Source organism: Styela clava, chromosome 2 (genome assembly GCF_964204865.1).
Source record: "Styela clava chromosome 2, kaStyClav1.hap1.2, whole genome shotgun sequence".
Taxonomy (NCBI): Eukaryota; Metazoa; Chordata; class Ascidiacea; order Stolidobranchia; family Styelidae; genus Styela; species Styela clava.
Genome location: NC_135251.1, coordinates 29,448,300 through 29,467,445, shown reverse-complemented (window position 1 = coordinate 29,467,445; position 19,146 = coordinate 29,448,300). Strand labels below are relative to the sequence as shown.

Sequence of the window (19,146 nt, the reverse complement as noted above, 5' to 3'; positions counted from 1 at the left end):
GTACTGGTGGAATCCTACTGTATCGCAGAACCCTGCATGCTGCTGTACTGCTGCAGTGTGACCATTTGAGTTATTCATTGGTTTTTGGGTGGTATGAACAATTTCATTATTACACAGTTGATGGAAAATTATATGGTAATTCAAGTCAGACACTATTGAAGCCCCAGTATGCCTTACGACAAGACAGGCCATCATTTCGTACTGGTCGTGTCATGTTTGCTGAAGAAGCTCGCCAACCTGATATTGAAAACATTCCTACATTTCAGGTATGAATTTACAGAAGAAAGTTTAATATATTTTGTATTGGTCATATTGAGGTGCGGAGATTTTCAATAATTACCTAGATATTCAATTGGGTTCAACATGGATCACAATTTAAAGTTACCGGTACATATCCATCTTCAAAATATTTCCATGTTCAGATTATTTCATTCTAAAGAACACATACCAGTTAGCTCTCAACAACCTGGGGATTATGCTTAGTTTGGATTTCTGCAAGTTTGCAAATTTCCCTTGCTTGCTATATCAAGTCATATCCTGAAATAAAATGAACATATTTCTCCCAAATGTATTTGGGATCCAAATTAAAAAAAAAGTGAAGACTATTAAATTATATCAGCATGGTAGTTTAATTTCAAATAACCGCCTACATGATTGGCAAATTGCTAGGTGACAAATACATTAGACAACATATTAATTGATACAGATATATAGTTAACTAAAAACAGACAAATTGTGTGAAAACCCTTCGAAAACCTGCTATGCGTATTATGTTTGGAGATTGAAAAATTGTTGTGATGTGGGTGATCAAATGTACATGGGTATTATCTATTGGTGCATGCTATGTAAGGTGATATGTTAATCCGTTGAACATGGTTACCTGACGAACAATAATAGACAATCATTAAAAGAATTAAATGCAAGCAGGCATAATACAAAGCAAGAATATACCAGTTAACTTCCATTTAATTGAGGCTTTATCAGAACAGATAATCCTAATGTTAGAAACTTGAGAAATAAATAATTCAAACCTAATCAGCATAGCACCATTAAATATATATGGGTTACCAATGATCATACCCAATTAGTGTTTGTCAATATTTAAAACAGAATGGCTATGACATTCATGATACAGATCTAAACACACATATAAATACATATAAATAACTATAGCTGTAGAAAGCAATCAAGTGATCAACCTTGTATCAAGATAAATGAGTTAAATCTGTGGTTCTCAAACTTTTCAAAGAGTTCAGAATAGCTACACACTATATCAAGCATTCATTTATTACATATCTTTATTACAGTTAAATGGGATGGGTACAATTGTTTAGCTTCCACCATTTCACCTATTTTGGGTTCTATTTGGGACACATGTATCATCTCCATTGGAATATTGTCTATATTCCAATCAGGGACAGACACACCAGAAAACAAACATCGGAGAAGTTTTCAGGCACTCCATGTTTTACTTCTTGCAAAAAATCGTGCATTTTTCTAGAGTATATACTAAAACTTTTGAAGCCATTTTGTGTGTGAGTACAGCAAGATAATTTCGAATTCGGGATTGCTTCCTTTCCATAATCTAGCAAACAGACAAACAGAAGTTGTAGTGTTTCAATGTAATTCGAAAACAACAACAATGTAAAAATGTAGAATAGTGATAGATGTCATCAAATTTTACCTGGGCCTTGCACGAAAATTCATACCATGAAAATATACATCCAGCGGTAAGAAGTTTGGTACAGAATTCAGATATCTGAATATAGTAAAACAAACAATATTAACGAATGTTTTTCAAAAGTGATTAATGTTTGTGAAGTGTGAATATGTGCGATTAATACCCCGCTTTATTGTTTGATTCTGTCAGATAAATTGTTGTATCTGAATGAATAAAGTTTTGTGATAAACAATTCAGTGTGACGTTGAGATTTTGAACAAACGTATTCTATGTAGTGAAATACATTTTGATTACATCATTCATTTTCACTGCAACTTCATGAAATGGCACCATTGAATGATGTGCATCTTATTAGCAACAGCCGTGACAATATCTATCAACATGATTACTTATTTGTTACCCATCAATCTAGCTGAGGCTGAGCATTTGACGTTATGGAGCATGTAGTCACTTCACCTTCACAGCTGGTCATTATCAGTCACCTGTTACCAGCCTACAATGAGCTGGGGGTATGGTTACAAAACCACTGTGAAAAGAATTCGAATGCATTTATTTACAATACTTCATGTCACACACTTTCAAGCCTTCTGGGGTTGGTTGTAGTGCTGCTTTTTAGTCTATCAACCAGTAACATGTGACTTATTTTCTACTGTTATTTGGTCTCGTCCTTCGTTATCCAGTAATATATCTTGACTTTTAATTTTGTGATTTTCTTCTATAGAATATGACCAGGGTTGTCCAAAACGAATCGAATATTCGAAATTATTCGAATATCAAGGTATTCGAATACCTTTTCGGCTCATTTCCGAATAATTACGAATAGTAGTCACTAGTCACTTTTCGCCGTAAACACGGTGTTTCGTTTTACCGGAATCTTCAAACGACTTTTTACGCTTTCTCACGTATTGTAATGACGATGAAATAGAGTCGGCATTTTGATTGTTTATATTCAGCGCGAATGTACGTTGCATAGTGTTGCGACACATTTGCACGTTTGCGTTGGTGGACATTGCCGACATTCGTCTTTTAATTCACAAAATCATTTCCATTAGTCGAAAAATCGACAATCACCGTATTTCCCGGCTAATAAGTCGCTTTTCTTGACCCAATTTCGGCTTGATTTTTTGGGGGGAGGGGCGCCTTATTGAGAGAGCATGTTTATTTTATTTCTAAGTGGCCTGCTTATTTTTCGCATTAGTCTTCTCAAGCATAATTTTTGTTAAACCTTATATTTGGTTCTTATGGGTCTGCCAATCATGATATTTAATCGTAGGCCGGTTATCGTTACCTAAAGGAGAAAACACGGCCACCGCCACCGAGATAAAGTAAGTGATTTATGACCTTTTGGTTTTGCCGATTCAGCAGAAAACGACAGGGACATGAAACACAGCTGTGAAATAACCCGTGGACGTACCGTGTGGTACTTATCACATTCCAAAATTATTTCAACATTCGGGTTGATAGGTTGTCCAAAATGATTGCCGCTTTATAATTTAAATTTACCGCTTCGTTGTTGAGAATGGTTAATTCCGTGAGTATGGTTCTACCAAACAAACATGATCTGGTTCTGTTCTGACCCTATAAAATTATAGATTGTTCAAAATGATTGTGATTTTTAACTTAAAATTACCGCTTTATTGTTAAAAATAGTTAATTCTGTGAGTATGATTCTACTAAACAAACGTGTTCTGGTTCTAAACATTATTATTAGCGCATATTGGCATAACTGTACAACAGGGAATAATTTTTCTACCCGTCTTCTTGGAGGCCTATATGGAAAACCCCCTTTTTTGAGTGCTGAAAATATACATCGTCCTATTTGCCATGTAGACTTATTAGCCGGGAAATACGGTATTTATAGCCGTAATTGTTACGATATCCAATAAATTGTCACAAGTTGGGAAACAAGTTGATTTATTAGAAAAATACTTTCACCCGCTTTCTGGAAAATAATTTTGATAATGATGGTCAAAAGTATCGATAATGAAAGTATTAATACCAAATACCACGGGTATTTGTGGGCATGAAATGTGTGGTAAACTGCCCAATTATAATTAATTTCGGATTCGTATTTACAAAATATTAAAACTATTATAACTCAAAAATACAACGGCGATTTGTGGACTTGAATGTGTAATAAAGTACAAATTATTTTTCCGACTTGTGACAATTTTTTCGAGTACGAAAATAAGAATCAAAAATTAATTATATTCGGGCACAATATCACGGCATTCTGTGGACATAAATTGTGAGGCAAACTCGCGATTGATATTAATTTTTGATTCCTATTTTCGTATTTACAAAATACAACGGTGATCTGTGGACATTGAATGTGTGGTAAACTACCCGATTATAAATAGTTTTTGAACCCTATTTTCGTATTTATAAAATAATAAAAGTATTATTACACAAACATACAACGGCGATCTGCGGACTTAAAATGTGTGGTAAAGTTCCCGAATATATTTACTTTCTGATTCGTATTTTTGTACTCACGAAAAAATTGTCACAAGTCTGAAAAAGAACTCATACTTTATCCCGCTTTTTGACAAATAATTTGGATAATGGTTGGTATTTAAAAGTATGGGCGTTTTACTAGGATGATTTTGTGTTGCGCAAGCATTCAAATCCATCACCGATACCACTATTTAAAATGCCTTGTCGTATTATTTTAATTCTGTTAATTAACACAACTCATGTTATATAAAATATATATCGCAATAATCTGCAAACATGAAATGCCTGGTAATATAGCCAGGTTGTAGATAGAAGTTATTCCATTGTTTATTGTATGAAAATTCCTTCATACACTTAGATTCTATTACTGGATTTTATTTTCGAAGTATTCGAAATTTCATATTCGAAAATAATAATTTCGAATGTATTCGAAATAGTGAACTATTCGGTATTGGCCATCCCTGAGAATATCATTTTATGAACTGACTGTATGTCTTATTGTTCTTGTTTTTTAGAAGCACTCTCTCCAGGATGTTGACTTTAAAGTTTTGCACTTGAAACGACAAGAAGCTTTATTGAAACGTGAGAGACAAGAGAGAGAACTCAGAGAAAATCACCCACTTTTTGATACTCCATTATTTCTTGTTGCCAGAGAAAGTCAAATAAGAAGGTGAAACACTTTCTTGACTGTTAGACAAAAAATTACAAGAAGTACATTATATTTTACAACCACGTAAAATTGTTTATATTTTTCACATATTTTTTTTATATTTTTCACATATTTTACTTATATTTCAGATTATGTCATACACTTGTTTATGCACAGTTCAAGTCTGATATGAAAAGCAACAAGGCTAAGAAACATTTCTTCCAGACCATGTTGTGAGTGAGAACAATTTGATGCGATTATTATACATATAATATTCAGATGAGGGGATTCCTGTTATCATCTATTTTGAAACTTTGAATGTTTTTTTTACATTTTTCCAGGAATCTTGTAGGTTTGGTCACTTATCTTGATTGGATAATGATTCTGGTAACAATAGGCTCATGTGGATTTATGATGTTGGAGACACCAACACATCGTGTAAACCAGGGTGGAATGCTTCTCTATGCTGAATATGCATTCGTAATATGCATGAGCATTGAACTACTTCTCAAGGTTCAGAATATTTTGTGATTATCCAACTCAGTATATATTCTGTATGTCCAACTCAAACCATTTAACTAAACTGCAGTGTACCACTGTGTCTTTATTTTAACAACATGACAATGAACATTTTCAAATGCAAAAGTTGGTTCAGCAGAGTCAAAATCTCTGGAGAAAACGGAATGTGAGAAAAGCTTTTACTTAGAAAAAAATGTTCAAAGTAAAAATGATTTGGTTGTATCAGGATATAGAAAGTTTAAAAATAATGTTATTTTTATAGCAAACTTTGTTTCATGTTTACAAACTTCCTAGACCAGTGGTTCTCGAACGGTTGGGCGCGCCCTACAAGGGGGGCGTAGACAATTATTTGTAGCATATTGTTAGCTAGGTATTTTCGAGGTGGGGCGCGATACTTGGAAAATTCTAAAAAGGTGGCATGGCTTAAAAAGTTTGAGGACCACTGTTCTAGACAATAGGAATTATTTTATTAAAATTGACTTACTTCATATATCTTGTTTCACAGTTGACTGCGGGGGGATTGTTTTTTACTCCTAAGCCAATTTTGAAAGATTTTGGAGGTATATTGGATTGTTTCATCTATATCGTTTCATTGACATTTCTCTGTACATTGTCAAATTCAATTCCTGCTCAAAGTGGTAAGTTCATGACTGAATTCAGTTTATTCAAATAATCATTGTCTTTTTCAATCGTATATTACTTTTCTGATTGTTTTATAATTTTGCCAATAAATTTTGTATTAACTGCTTTGAAATAGAATTTTAGGTAGAAGATTTAATTCTGTCACCTGTTTTGTGATTTGCCCATATATTCAAGGATGTGGATAGATCAAATTGATGCATTTTATATCTAGGTGGGCAAATGCTCCTTGTGTTACGTTGTTTGAGACCACTTCGTATTTTCCGACTTGTTCCTCAAATACGAAATGTTGTGATTGAGCTATTCAGAGGATTTAAAGATATTATAATGGTAAGAGTGATTTTTAACATAGTTCATAGTGAAGTTTTTAAAAACAATATTGCAAAATTTAGTTTGAGAAATAAATATTTCTTTAGGCATAGATGATAAATGAAGTTGATATTTGCAATTCTTCATGTTTTATATAGTAGCTTTGTTAAACGTCGATGACCAACAGCAATAGTCTAAAGCAAAAATTGTCACAAAATCATGTGCGTCTGTCTCACTTTGTATCCTTATTTAAATGTGTAAGAAATGAAGCTGATACATCATTCATGGAAAAATTTGCCAATATTGACATAGAATATACAGGAGATGATATAAATGCCTCGCTGATGACCCTCTGAAAGTGAAATACCCATTTCCTGGACCTGACCTGGTCATGGCATTGTCACAAAACTTCACTTCATTCCCACTCAGTTATTTTTCATTCTATTTGATGTGTTCATCTTCCTCTGTCACTCCTGTCATCATCATCCAAGAATTTTAAACCATCACTAGTTTCTTTAAATATTTTTTGAGTTATTGTGTCCAAATAAACTGCTAGACATTTATTTTTCCTGGATTGAAAGATCACCAAATCAGAGTTTCATTCATCACATTAAATTGAGGTACGAAATTCAGTTTTATTGAGGTTTCATTTGCATATTTCAGGTTGCAATTCTTCAAGTTGCACTTATGTTTGTTTTTGCGAGCTTTGGTGTTGAGATGTATGGAAATCAATTGGCTGCATGCAATGATCGTACTAAATCAAATAAAGAGGACTGCAAGGGAATTTTTTTCCAAGCTGTTTGGATCTCTAATTCATTAAATCTTGACTCTGATGATCCTCCAGGTATTGAATTGCTCTAAACAATATAATTTTTAAAGATTAGATGTGGAGGTTTTTAGATTTTTCTTACTGTTTGTCCTTCTGTACTCATTATTATGTCAAAGTCAAAAACCATAACATTTCATTTTATAATTTGTCATCTGCCAAACATACAAGATTTCCATGCATTTGAAACAGTGTTTCCCAACCTTTTTGGGCCACAGACCATTTCCTAGCAAAATGAATCGAGGTGAGATCGAAAAAATAAATAATTGTTGACTTTATCTAGATTTATATATTAAAGCAACTATGAAAACACCATTTATTGCTTAACATTTGCGTCTTTGCTCACACAATTTTTCTAGACGTGGATAAAGAAGAGTGTCTTACTGTACACTGTAATTTACCTCCCTCAGAAAATTCATGACTTTCGTCGACGTATTTCCTATGTTTTGTCTCAATATGACGCCACAGATTAGCTTCCTCTGAACCTCTAAGCACAATACACACTGTGGTCTGTTTTTTTCCTTTTGCCTTAATCACAGTGAACCAGAGCTTTAGACACCGTCTTCTTGATACCCGAGGTCAGGGAAAAGGCACTTGAACAAGCCTGTCTTATGAGGTAACAGTAGTAGAGCACTCGATAACAGTCTGTTATTACCACTTATTCCCATTCATTATATGAATTGGTAACTGTGTGGGAGTACTAGGTTTGTCAAATGATAAGAATAATACTATTGCTTTTTACCTGGTCAAATTGTACATTTTCATTTTGTGGTAGGTTTCATGGTACCTAGAGTTTGGACCAATCCCAGAAATTTCAACTTTGATACAATTGGCTCTGCAATGTTGACTTTGTTTGAAGTGCTTTCACTCAAAGGGTGGATAGAAGTCAGAGATATACTTACGGAACGATTTGGGATGGTGAGAAATACTATTGTAGTGTCAAGTTTATTGCATATGAATTCAGTGGTGAATGTTCATGTTGGTATTTCCCTTACCACTATTTCTCAGATTATCAATATTTTTTGATTTATCTGTATTGCTGTCGTTTTCTGTGAATATTGTCCACTTTGATATTTACTATTTTAGGTTGCATACCTACATTTCACTACGGTGATTCTAAAAAGTATATTAATGTAACATCACTTTCATTGCATGGTAGTTTAGATTAATATGTAGAGCTTCTTCTGATTAGTAGCCTACATTTTTAGTGATAGATAAACTAGTACCATGTCAAATTCTACAAGTTTGTGCTTTCTTATCACTGATTTTTGGCCAAATACTTGTATTTTTCTTATTGTTTGTTGATGTGCGTATATATCAATATCTTTTATTTCTACAGTTATTCGTTTTATGTATGTTGTTGACTTGTTGTGTCCTTCTACATCATTACGCTTTCTAATGGCTTATTCTGCAGTGTTTGAACATGGTTCGTATTATTATTAGCATTATTAATATTCAGTTAAAAAATACATACTGGTGCTTGCCTAAATTCATAATTTTGTTAATAAACAAATCATACATATATAACAAGTGTAATGACATTTCATGTTACTTTCTTCTGTATTTGATACTTAACATTGATAAAGTATTTTTCTATTTTAAAGCATGTTTCAATTTGCTACTATTCTATATTCTAGGCACATGCTCTCTACATTCATATATTTGTATTTCTTGGGAGTATGGTCGGATTGACTTTATTTATCGGTATGTATTTTGCAATATAAAAAAATATTTTCTCATTCTTTTATTGTTTGTAAAATACCAGGAGAACTTTTGATTGGGAATTACGGATTACATTTGTATTACATTACATTTGTATTACAGACTTTCTAACATATCATATAGACCAGGGTGGTCCAAGGTTGTCGGCCTCACGGCCCACACTATTATTTTTGTATTGTTCGCGGGCCACAATAGTGTCAAGAATAGGTAAACAGTGCAATACAAAACAAACGCTTTTATTGTCCTAGCACATTGATAATTATCAAACTCTTCATAACAAAGAAAGTGCCATGAGGAGAAAATGTCATGCCGCTTTAGTAACCGGCACAACTTGCAGACATATTAAGCAAACATTGTGGTATTTTCCCTCTCATATCCAGTCACAAATCTTTTTGAACTGGTCAGCTTTCTTTTCAAACTCATGTTTGCAAATAACTTACAAATAACTACAGATTGATTGATTACTGAATTTTACCAAATTTGAGATACTGTTTAGTCTGGTTGCAAAAAAACACCCAACAGGAATTATATTGTTCGGCCATTACATTAATATTTAGTTATCAGGCATAGCCAACCTAGGCTTTATAGGTTCCTCATTCGATTTTTAGTTTTCTTTGAAGCCTATTTTTTTGGCATATATTTCAGACCAAAAAATGGAAAGCCAGTTAACAATTTAAACTAGCCGAGTACATTATTCAATTTTGCTAGTTGCCTCAGCCAGCCATTACACTAGTCAATTCAGTGACATTAGAGATAAGTATAAGTATAAGTAAAGTTTATTTCGACTCCATAATCAGCAAAACAATAAAATGAATGGTAAAAATAAATAAATAAAAACTGATTATGAAATCAGGAGAGCGAACAAAACCTTAGATAAGGTTTAAAACGTACAGAATGTATATAAGATGGAAGGTTTTGCCAAGAAGATGTGGTACGTTCACTCACCAGACGTAACAAAATGTCAAAATATTTTTCTGGGTAATTTTATGACGAAACAATACCAAATGCGATTTATTATTTTCGCTCACGCAAATGCGACGCGGGCCACGGATAATGAAGCAGCGGGCCATACGTGGCCCGTGAGCCTAGGTATGGACTACTCTGATATATTGGTAGACCTTAGGTCTAGCCCATTCCTTGGGGAAAAACCAGTACCTTAAATATTCAAACATTTAACATTGGACCATCAAAGGTAAACTAAGCATTGTCATCGTTTCGGTATTCCTTCCAACCTATGATAATTCAAATATAGAGTTGAATATAGTTTTGTCAACAGATCTCTGGTGAAAACTGCACCCCCAGTCTAGGTTGTGTCTATTACAACATCATGATATAGCTTATGCAAAATTTTAATTCTTGAAATCTTATTCAACCTTTTAATGCAAAATCGATAAATTTTACTACAAAAAATTACCCTATTTTATAATAATCATGATTTCAGAATTTACGGTATTTAAACGAAATATTTTTACGACTAATTTTAAATTGGAATTTACCAATAATTATTTGTAACAGACATTTATTTTTTGCCTTTGAAGACTCACTTTTCAAAAATATTCTGCTTCAATTTCTTAACTTGCACAGTGCATATTTTTGTTTAGTCAAAATGGTTAAAATGAATTACTACTATGAACTACTGGATGCAGATTAATTGCAATTGTGATCACGGCCGTCTTGTTATTTACTATAAAAAAAACAATATTATGATATTACCATGCAAGCAAAAATTTTGAATTTTCAAAGGTGTTGTTATTGCAAATTACAATGAAAACAAAGGTACTGCATTGTTGACTGTTGATCAAAAAAGATGGGAAAACTTGAAATGTCGGTTAAAACTTGCTCAACCTCTGCATCTACCACCTAGGTTTGTTTTGCTTTTTGAAAGTAATTTGGTCCAAGCATTGATTCTTAATGACTTCAATTCATTTCAAATAGGTATGCATTAGTAGGCCTTTTATATGATTGTTATTCAGAAAAATCAGCAATTTTCTAAATGTGAAACTTAACCATACACTCATCTCTTTAGTGGATAGGATAGGATTTACATATTTATCCCCGGGGAGAGGAAAGCCGATAAGATGGCTTATCCATATGGCGAACCACGGCCTCTCGTCCGGTTACCATTCCAAGTCGGGTATGGGATTAGTTTTACTGTATTGTTTGTTTTCGGAAGCATGGACTTGGTGGTGGAGGAAGCCATAACCGACCAGCGGTTACGTGAACCACCCAACGACGGCGAGGAGTCCAGCAATCCTCTCGCACATAACCATCCCTGCATGGGATTCGAAACTGCGAACCCACACAGAGTAGTTAGAGGTGCGGTGGCGAGCGTATTCCTAACGCTTAGCCCGTTGAGCCACACCGCCGCGCCATGTGTATTGCATTTTTAGGTCTCATCATATTTTCACTTTCAGGCCAACAGGGGATGGATTTCGAGCAAAAGCTTATGATTTGACCCAACACAAATATTTCAAATATTTTATCACTATCTGCATTTTTCTACAATCTATGCTTCTTTGTATGAAGGTGATGCCTATTTTTTATTTGTATTACGATTGTGCTTTATAAGAATACATCAAGATTTGATTGAAGTTATATGGATTGTCATAAGTGAATAGTAAATCTGGTGCATGTGTCAAATCTTTCACAGTTAGACTACAAGACTAAATGCGATACATAAGAAGCAGGTTTGCTAAAACACTATATCAAAAGTATTTTGCAATAACATTTTCGAATGCAAAATATGGGATGTGATATCGGATTGTAATATGTGCAACAGACAACATACATAAATCATTGTATATCTGTAAGAGATTGATTTAAAATTAATAGATACGTCTTGGTTTTCCATATTCTGCTGATCAGAAATTAAATGAAGTCTATTGTTAACAATCCATTTTCAAATTCTCAAATGATTCTTTTTAATATGAAAATTTTCCAACTCATTTTTAAATCAATCATTCGTAAAATTAAATATACCTAATAACAAATTGATTTGAATATTCTATTCCTGTGATATGTGCATTTTCTCTACTTTAACATATATGCAATGAGTGAAATTGCATGCTAACAACAACATATTTTGAGCACTGTTACAAATGCCATCATCACATGCTCTGACAGTGGTATTATGAATATGATCATATGCCATAGTTGCACATGTAATGACTGGCTATCTCTTGTCATCCCTAAAATTCACATTCATCAGTTTTCAAATTCCTCAATGCTTCTAGTGGGTGACTAGTACGAAAGACATTCATGTGCAATATCTTGCCATATCATGTGTTATATTCCACTGCATATATACAATTGAAATTCTCATCAAATGGATTGGAATGACGTTTATGGGAATGATGACAAGTTGGCGAAACAGGTATGAGAGAAGTGGTTTATTTAAACTTGAGCATATTGATTTCTGTAAAATTTAAATCCGTTCTATGTTTGCATCACTTGTATATGGTGAAATTGATAAAAAAAAGCTGTTGCAGTGTGGGATGTGTGGCACTATATCCGACCATCGTGCACATGAGTCATCATGATTAGTTTTAAGCCACTCAATATACCTGTCTCTTATCATAATTATGTTGTTGCATTATCTATTTTTTCTTTATATATTTTATTCTTTCTGGCTGGAGTTATTTTATGTTTTGTTTTTAAAACAATAGCCATTCATATTTGATGCTTTAAAGAAGAAACTTTTAGGACGATACACATACCGGTAGATTAAATATCATTATGTTTATTTTAACAGATATGATTTTCTGATCACTGTTGGTGGAATTATTTGGTCATTTGCTTATTGCTTACTTTCTGATAAAACAGTCGCATACAAATCAGGAGCTTGTCTGATAGTGTTGCGTTTCCTAAGCATATGTGGAAAGCATGTATGTATAGCATAATATATAGTATCCTTCATATTACTTTATATCAAAGAGTGAAGTAGGCTATTTATTACTGCCACATTATCTAGGTCTACGAACACTAATTTGATTTCTTTTTCAGGCAATTTTAAAAATGTTGTTGATGACAGTTGCTGTCAGCGTTTACAAATCATTCTTTATTATTGGAGCAATGTTCCTTTTGATGTTGTGTTACGCTTTTGCTGGAGTTGTTTTATTTGGAACAGTAAAGTAAGTGTGAGAATTATAATATGCCTTATGCTGTTGGCGCATCGTTCCGATCATTGGCAATATGCTTGCCATCGCAGCTCCGATTACCCTACATGGGATCTCAGGTTCGAAATTAGTGGAGAGGATCACTGGACTCTTTGTTGTCGTAGGGTGGTTCACATAACCAACGATGAGTTACGGCATCCTCCACCATCAAGTCCATTCATCTTGAACAAATAACTGGTTAACTATTCCCATACCTGACATGGGTGATTAAGCGATCATATTAACTTTCCTCTCTCAGGATAAAGATGAAAATGTTAAGTGTTTTCATGATGAGAACCGAATTGAATTTTCATATTGTTTTAAGCTGATATTGGTACCAAATCTATTTCTCATTTGAAAATGACCTGGAGATTGCTTTTTTCAAATTTTAAATATATTCAATATTTTAATTGGCCTGCCAAGTTCGAATGATGAGTCACTTTCTATTTAAAAAAATGTTTTGAGTCAAACATCGATTTAGGCAATGGTGGTCATTTTTATAGGAATAATGGTTGCACACAACCTGCGAATGATACAAGCAATGGAAGGGCTAATGAACCAATTAGTGTTAAGAATACAATTCATGCAATCCATGAGAGTAGTTTGTCGAAATCTATAGTCCTTGACCCACAAGTTAACAAATGGATTTTGTGGTCTGTGTTTTATTTTATAATGATCACATATTAAACAAGTTGTTTTACATCGCATCAAGAACTGTTCAGAATATGTTTGTCCTTTATTATAACTAGTGTTTGGTTGAATAATATTTATATGTATATCGATATTATTTATTGGGATATACAATTAAAATGTTATTGCATGATACTAAGTTTTCCTTTCAATTCACTGTTTTCAGATATGGTGAAAATATAGACCGGCATGCCAATTTTGGTTCAGCCTCTCTTGCTATAGCAGTTTTGTTCAGAATTGTTACTGGAGAGGATTGGAACAAAATAATGCATGATTGTATGGTGAGTTTGTTATTATTTATATTCGGTATAATACAAGTAACCATAGTTTGGGGTCTCTTGCCGTTAGTTACGAAGTAGCATTGATATGAAATAACAGAGACATAGGATGCATTTCAGAGTCAGGGTCTCAGATTTATTACCGAAAAATTCCTGATAATCATTATTATTTGTCTTAGAGGAGTTGTCAAGCAACACCCCACAAATGCGAAATACCTCAAATTGAAGTTAATAATAGAATAGTTTTATGAAATAGGTGTAACATAAGGCATATCTGTAGAATGGAATTTTATGATTGTATTTTTAAGATTCAACCACCAAGATGTACAGAGGCCAATAATTACTGGGAAACTGATTGTGGGAATATATCTGCAGCTTTAATGTATTTCTGTAGTTTTTATGTTATCATTGCATACATAATGTTGAATGTGCTTGTTGGTAAGATATTTTTATTCTCGCATTATTAAATTGAATCAATTTAGTAGAATTTATTTTTTATCAGTATTGTATTGAATTCCCATTTGCACTATGCTATGTCCGAGAAAAATGATTTATCCTTGAGGCCCTGTTTTGGTTTATGTGTTTTTCATAGATTTGGATCCTAGTGTCTATTTTAATTGCATGTACTCATCTGCCGGCGCTACCGGCTTTTTTCCAAATGGAATGAGTAAGATGTGTTAGAGAAAATTGAAGAACAATAAGTCAATATTGATCGTTGATTCGAATAGAATTTGTGATATTCGTTAAATATGGCAATGCATGTTGGTTCAGAACATAAAATGATGGAACCATGCTGAAGAGAATTCCACTATCAAATACTATGTTAGAAATAGGTGTCTCTGGCTCCATGTATCTTCTTTTTTTCTTTTAGAAATCATTAAATTTGTCCAAAAAAAAACTATCAACCCGCTATTTTTAGACTTCACTCATTGTTTTGTAATTTTATTTTGTAATTCAATTTATCAGCCATCATCATGGAAAATTTCTCACTCTTTTACACTATGGATGAAGAAATTTTGCTCAGTTATAATTATCTTCATATGTTTCAAGTAACATGGAATTTGATTGATATTAAAAGAAAAGAAGTCATTGCTGTAAAACATGTAAGAATTCTTTTTAACTTCGCCAACCAAATCCTAAATAAGTGCAACTATAATACAAATGGAAAAAACGATTCTTGTGGTGATTTTTTCCAAATCCTCAAATCCTTTTTGGCTATTCGTAATTTGGTTTCTATTTATGCAAACACAATTTTATAGATAAATTTCCTATGACTCCATTTTCAGTTTCTTTTTTTGCATCTGACGTTGAGACCCACAAATCCATATTTTTGTTGAGTAATCATTTTTATATATTTATAAAGGTCAAATTACTCTTGGGTCTCTTGGAGGGTAGACTACGAATTGATCCCGAGAAGGATCGTCTACTATTGAAACATATGAGGTACGATACTTTATTTGTCAAATCCGAATACATTTCAAATATAACAATTAAAACACTTCAACATTCAGACAACAAATAAATGTACATAGTATATACACAGATCTTGCTTAGCATTAGTTGGTTAATGCTCAAATATTCTTATAGAAGACCACATTATTGTGTATTAATATGACATAATATGATATACCGGTATATATGAAATGGTATTTGAAACACCCTACGATGATGAGAAGTCCTAGTGTTATCTCACTAGGAAAAGTGTATTCATGTTTTTTGCTCTGAAAAAGTATTGTAATTTTAATTGCCTTTCCTCCGACTCTAAATATTACGTTTTATTGAAACTTATACCCCTTCAATCTTTTAATATAACACCATTAACATTAACTGCACTGGTTAGGTTCAAGGAAATGGGTCAGAATCTTTAATTGGTGGTGGGGAGCATTTCTTTATCCCTAATATCACAACCACATAATTTTTGGGTCAAAGCTTTGGATTGGCCTGGTGAGCATTTATTATTACATATACGAGTAGAATAAATCATTTATTTTTTAGTTATGAGATGTACTTAGTTGGTCGCCGACATTCCAGCAAGCATTTGGAAAACAATGGATATATGACAAAACATGATGAGAATAATGTATTTGTTTCCTTTCATGACGTTTTAACGTGAGTAAACCAACGATTTTGTTTTTGCACAGTCGTTTTTATATTTGCATGCTTATTTTTTTCTTTAAGCAATTTTGAACTGAACACAAGAGAGATTAAGGTCTACTAAACATTTTCTTAATATTGTACTGTTTTCAAAATATAGGATGTTGGCTTATCGAAGTATTGATATTCGAAAATCATTGCAATTAGAGGAATTGCTCATCAGAGAAAAGAGAGAAGCTGAAATTGAAGAAGCTGTTGCTAAAATGACAATTTGCAATTTCATTTATAAATGCATGAAAAAGATACGATTGGTAAGTCAGTCACCGCCATATCAGTATCAAAATGGCAATTGGCAACTATTGTTCCTGGGAATGGTTAGAACTTCTTTTTGTGTTTATGGTTATTGTATTGGGGTATTAAAGACAAGATTTGTTACTCGAATGTAATTTGATATAAAAGAAACATAATTCATTTTCTTGGATCACATCAGTGTTTGTATATTATGAACCTTTTCATCCTTGTTTACAATGCACCTATAGCACAAGAATAAGCAAAATATCTGATTTTTCAATCAGCAAGTTAGTTTAAATGAAGATCACCCCATCAGCAATAAATAGAAATACTACTAAGTAAGGAGTCACAAATACAATAATCTAATGCAAGATGTATCTCAATAACAGCAGAAAAGTTTACATACAAATCATTGGAACAATGTTAACGATATACAAAATGAACAAGTCTTTATACAATCAACGCCTGATGAATATCATCCAACAGAAGAACAAGATGACGATGTGAATGAAGGTTTGAAATTTGATTTGTCAAATTTTTATCCAAATTGGTAAATGGAAATCATTTCAAGACTTTTTACCAATTTCTAACTTGTGGAAGAAAAGTTGAGGAGTATACTGTTGGTAGTAAATAAGTTATTTTTGCTAAGTAAGTGCGCTATTTATTAGTGTTTGATTGATTATGATTATCTTATCAAAAAAGTTTTATATCTTCAAACCTCATGAATTTCAATACACTTGTATGCAAATTGGTATACCGTTTAGTAATATATCAATGTGATCTACATCGTATATCTGTAATTGCAACCGGATAAAGAGGTTTAGCTTTTCATCGTCATTTGTTTTCTTTATTGTCACAAACTTTAATGACTCTCATTTTGTGATTTCTTTCTTTATTGGTGGAAGTCTCAATTTTTCTCCTGGCTTTTCAACATATCTTTGAAGTCATTGCTGCTGTGCAATCAGTTACCCAGGATGCGTGGTTACATATACTTTTGTTTTCCTTAGGATGTGAATTTAATTTCCCCAAAACTGGTAAGAATAGAAGAAAAGGAATGTGGAGAGGACCATCTAATTATATGAGTGGTAAGCGATTCCACAATTTTCTGCTGTTTAAAATGGGATATTGAGCAAAACCTTCAGTTTCTAAATCACTGTGTTTCTATTTTTCAGGGGCTGTTTTAGCCACTAGCAGTCTTCTGAAGCCTTCCATTATTGAAAATGATGCAAGACCAAATGAGAACATAAACCAAATTAGATCATGGTGGTCTAGCAGCATCGAAACTGAACATTAACATCGATAATTAAGATATGATTTTTGTGTACCCTTATTTAATTTGAAGAATTGTTGGTCATTCTTATCAGTATCGGTTTTTATCCTGAAAGTTGGTAAATATTCTGATAAATGCTATGATTACCGAGACACTATTCGCACAAGTTCAAGAATAAAGTACTTCCGTAAGCACCAATGAATCATTATATGTGGAATTAACCTTAACATTCTCTATAAAATTTGATTTACTTCACAAATTAATTTAGAATGTAGTGGTTTATATGTATTCTTAATGGCGGTATTGGAAGACATGTTTTATATCAAATATTGTTCAGCAGAGTATCAAAGGATAGATACAAACTCAATAATAAAGAAACGAAGAGTAAATTGTGCAAAAATTTTCGCTTCTTAAATTGACGAACTCTATGTATTTGATAACCCTAGTGTAAATAAACATTAATCGAGTACAACAGATTAAATGCCAAATTAAAATTTATCAAAACAATATAACAAACTCAATAATAAAGAAACGAAGAGTAAATTGTGCAAAAATTTTCGCTTCTTAAATTGACGAACTCTATGTATTTGATAACCCTAGTGTAAATAAACATTAATCGAGTACAACAGATTAAATGCCAAATTAAAATTTATCAAAACAATATAACAAATATAACAAACTCAATAATAAAGAAACGAAGAGTAAATTGTGCAAAAATTTTCGCTTCTTAAATTGACGAACTCTATGTATTTGATAACCCTAGTGTAAATAAACATTAATCGAGTACAACAGATTAAATGCCAAATTAAAATTTATCAAAACAATATAACAAATACCAATTTCTGGGTGTGGGTGGTGCGCAACTTATAAGTGGAACATGAGACCACTTTTCCCGCTTTGCTGTGAAAGTCGCGCCGATCGCTGAGGCATATCATGCGTAACCACCCTTAGTAAACCAAAATGATTCATAATATATATTGAATGTTTGTATACTACAATTGATGTTTGTAAATATGAATAGAGTTCAAGGACTGACTAGCTTGGTATTGGTTCGCTGTTCCTGCTTTATTGTGCTCCTACTTGTTGTCCACAATCTCTATCCGTCTTATTTGGCCGAATATCCTGTTTCGGATATTAATAAACATAGCAATGAGCACCAAAATACAAAAGTAAGCATATGTTGGACAGGTCTCAATGACGGTATTCTCCACTATCCATGTATTCAAAACAAGATAACCTTCTAACTCGTCCCATACCGAACATGTACGACGAGAGGCCATGGTACACTATATGATTAAGTCGTCTCATCAGTTTTCCTCTTCCCCAAGATAAGAGTGAACTTTATCAGCAATGGCTTATATTGCTTTCGAGAAACCTTCAGATTCCACTATAATGAGTCTTGACTAACTGAAAGGTCACGTCCTGGGATCGAATTCTTAGCTTAAGTTTCAAGAAGCCATTCATTCCAGGGAGTAATTTTTATGAACAGAACGCGCTATCTGTATCTCATTTACCATTGGCCACTACTCGACCAATCGGGCTTCCTAACATTAAATAAATCTTGATG

General features: G+C 33.0%; 1 protein-coding gene across 2 annotated transcripts in view; it reads left to right on the top strand.

The window, feature by feature from the left end:
* The window catches only part of LOC120336415 (sodium leak channel NALCN-like), a 32,056-nt gene extending 13,895 nt beyond the window's left edge, over positions 1 to 18,161 (top strand). Inside the window, exons 18-40 of one of the 2 annotated variants that reach the window (XM_039404089.2) lie at positions 118 to 266; positions 4,654 to 4,808; positions 4,937 to 5,020; positions 5,129 to 5,300; positions 5,812 to 5,944; positions 6,160 to 6,275; positions 6,918 to 7,098; positions 7,856 to 7,998; positions 8,718 to 8,784; positions 10,546 to 10,666; positions 11,217 to 11,328; positions 12,036 to 12,175; positions 12,554 to 12,686; positions 12,805 to 12,932; positions 13,813 to 13,927; positions 14,233 to 14,362; positions 14,891 to 15,027; positions 15,288 to 15,367; positions 15,920 to 16,033; positions 16,179 to 16,329; positions 16,702 to 16,822; positions 17,317 to 17,394; positions 17,482 to 18,161. In XM_039404089.2, the coding sequence (XP_039260023.2) occupies positions 118 to 266; positions 4,654 to 4,808; positions 4,937 to 5,020; positions 5,129 to 5,300; positions 5,812 to 5,944; positions 6,160 to 6,275; positions 6,918 to 7,098; positions 7,856 to 7,998; positions 8,718 to 8,784; positions 10,546 to 10,666; positions 11,217 to 11,328; positions 12,036 to 12,175; positions 12,554 to 12,686; positions 12,805 to 12,932; positions 13,813 to 13,927; positions 14,233 to 14,362; positions 14,891 to 15,027; positions 15,288 to 15,367; positions 15,920 to 16,033; positions 16,179 to 16,329; positions 16,702 to 16,822; positions 17,317 to 17,394; positions 17,482 to 17,603 (2,882 nt within the window). In that variant the 3' untranslated portion in view covers positions 17,604 to 18,161. Of the gene's footprint in view, positions 1 to 117; positions 267 to 4,653; positions 4,809 to 4,936; positions 5,021 to 5,128; positions 5,301 to 5,811; positions 5,945 to 6,159; positions 6,276 to 6,917; positions 7,099 to 7,855; positions 7,999 to 8,717; positions 8,785 to 10,545; positions 10,667 to 11,216; positions 11,329 to 12,035; positions 12,176 to 12,553; positions 12,687 to 12,804; positions 12,933 to 13,812; positions 13,928 to 14,232; positions 14,363 to 14,890; positions 15,028 to 15,287; positions 15,368 to 15,919; positions 16,034 to 16,178; positions 16,330 to 16,698; positions 16,823 to 17,316; positions 17,395 to 17,481 lie in introns of both variants that reach the window. The other variant, XM_039404088.2, reaches the window with a different exon arrangement.
* Positions 18,162 to 19,146: the final 985 nt, after the last annotated feature.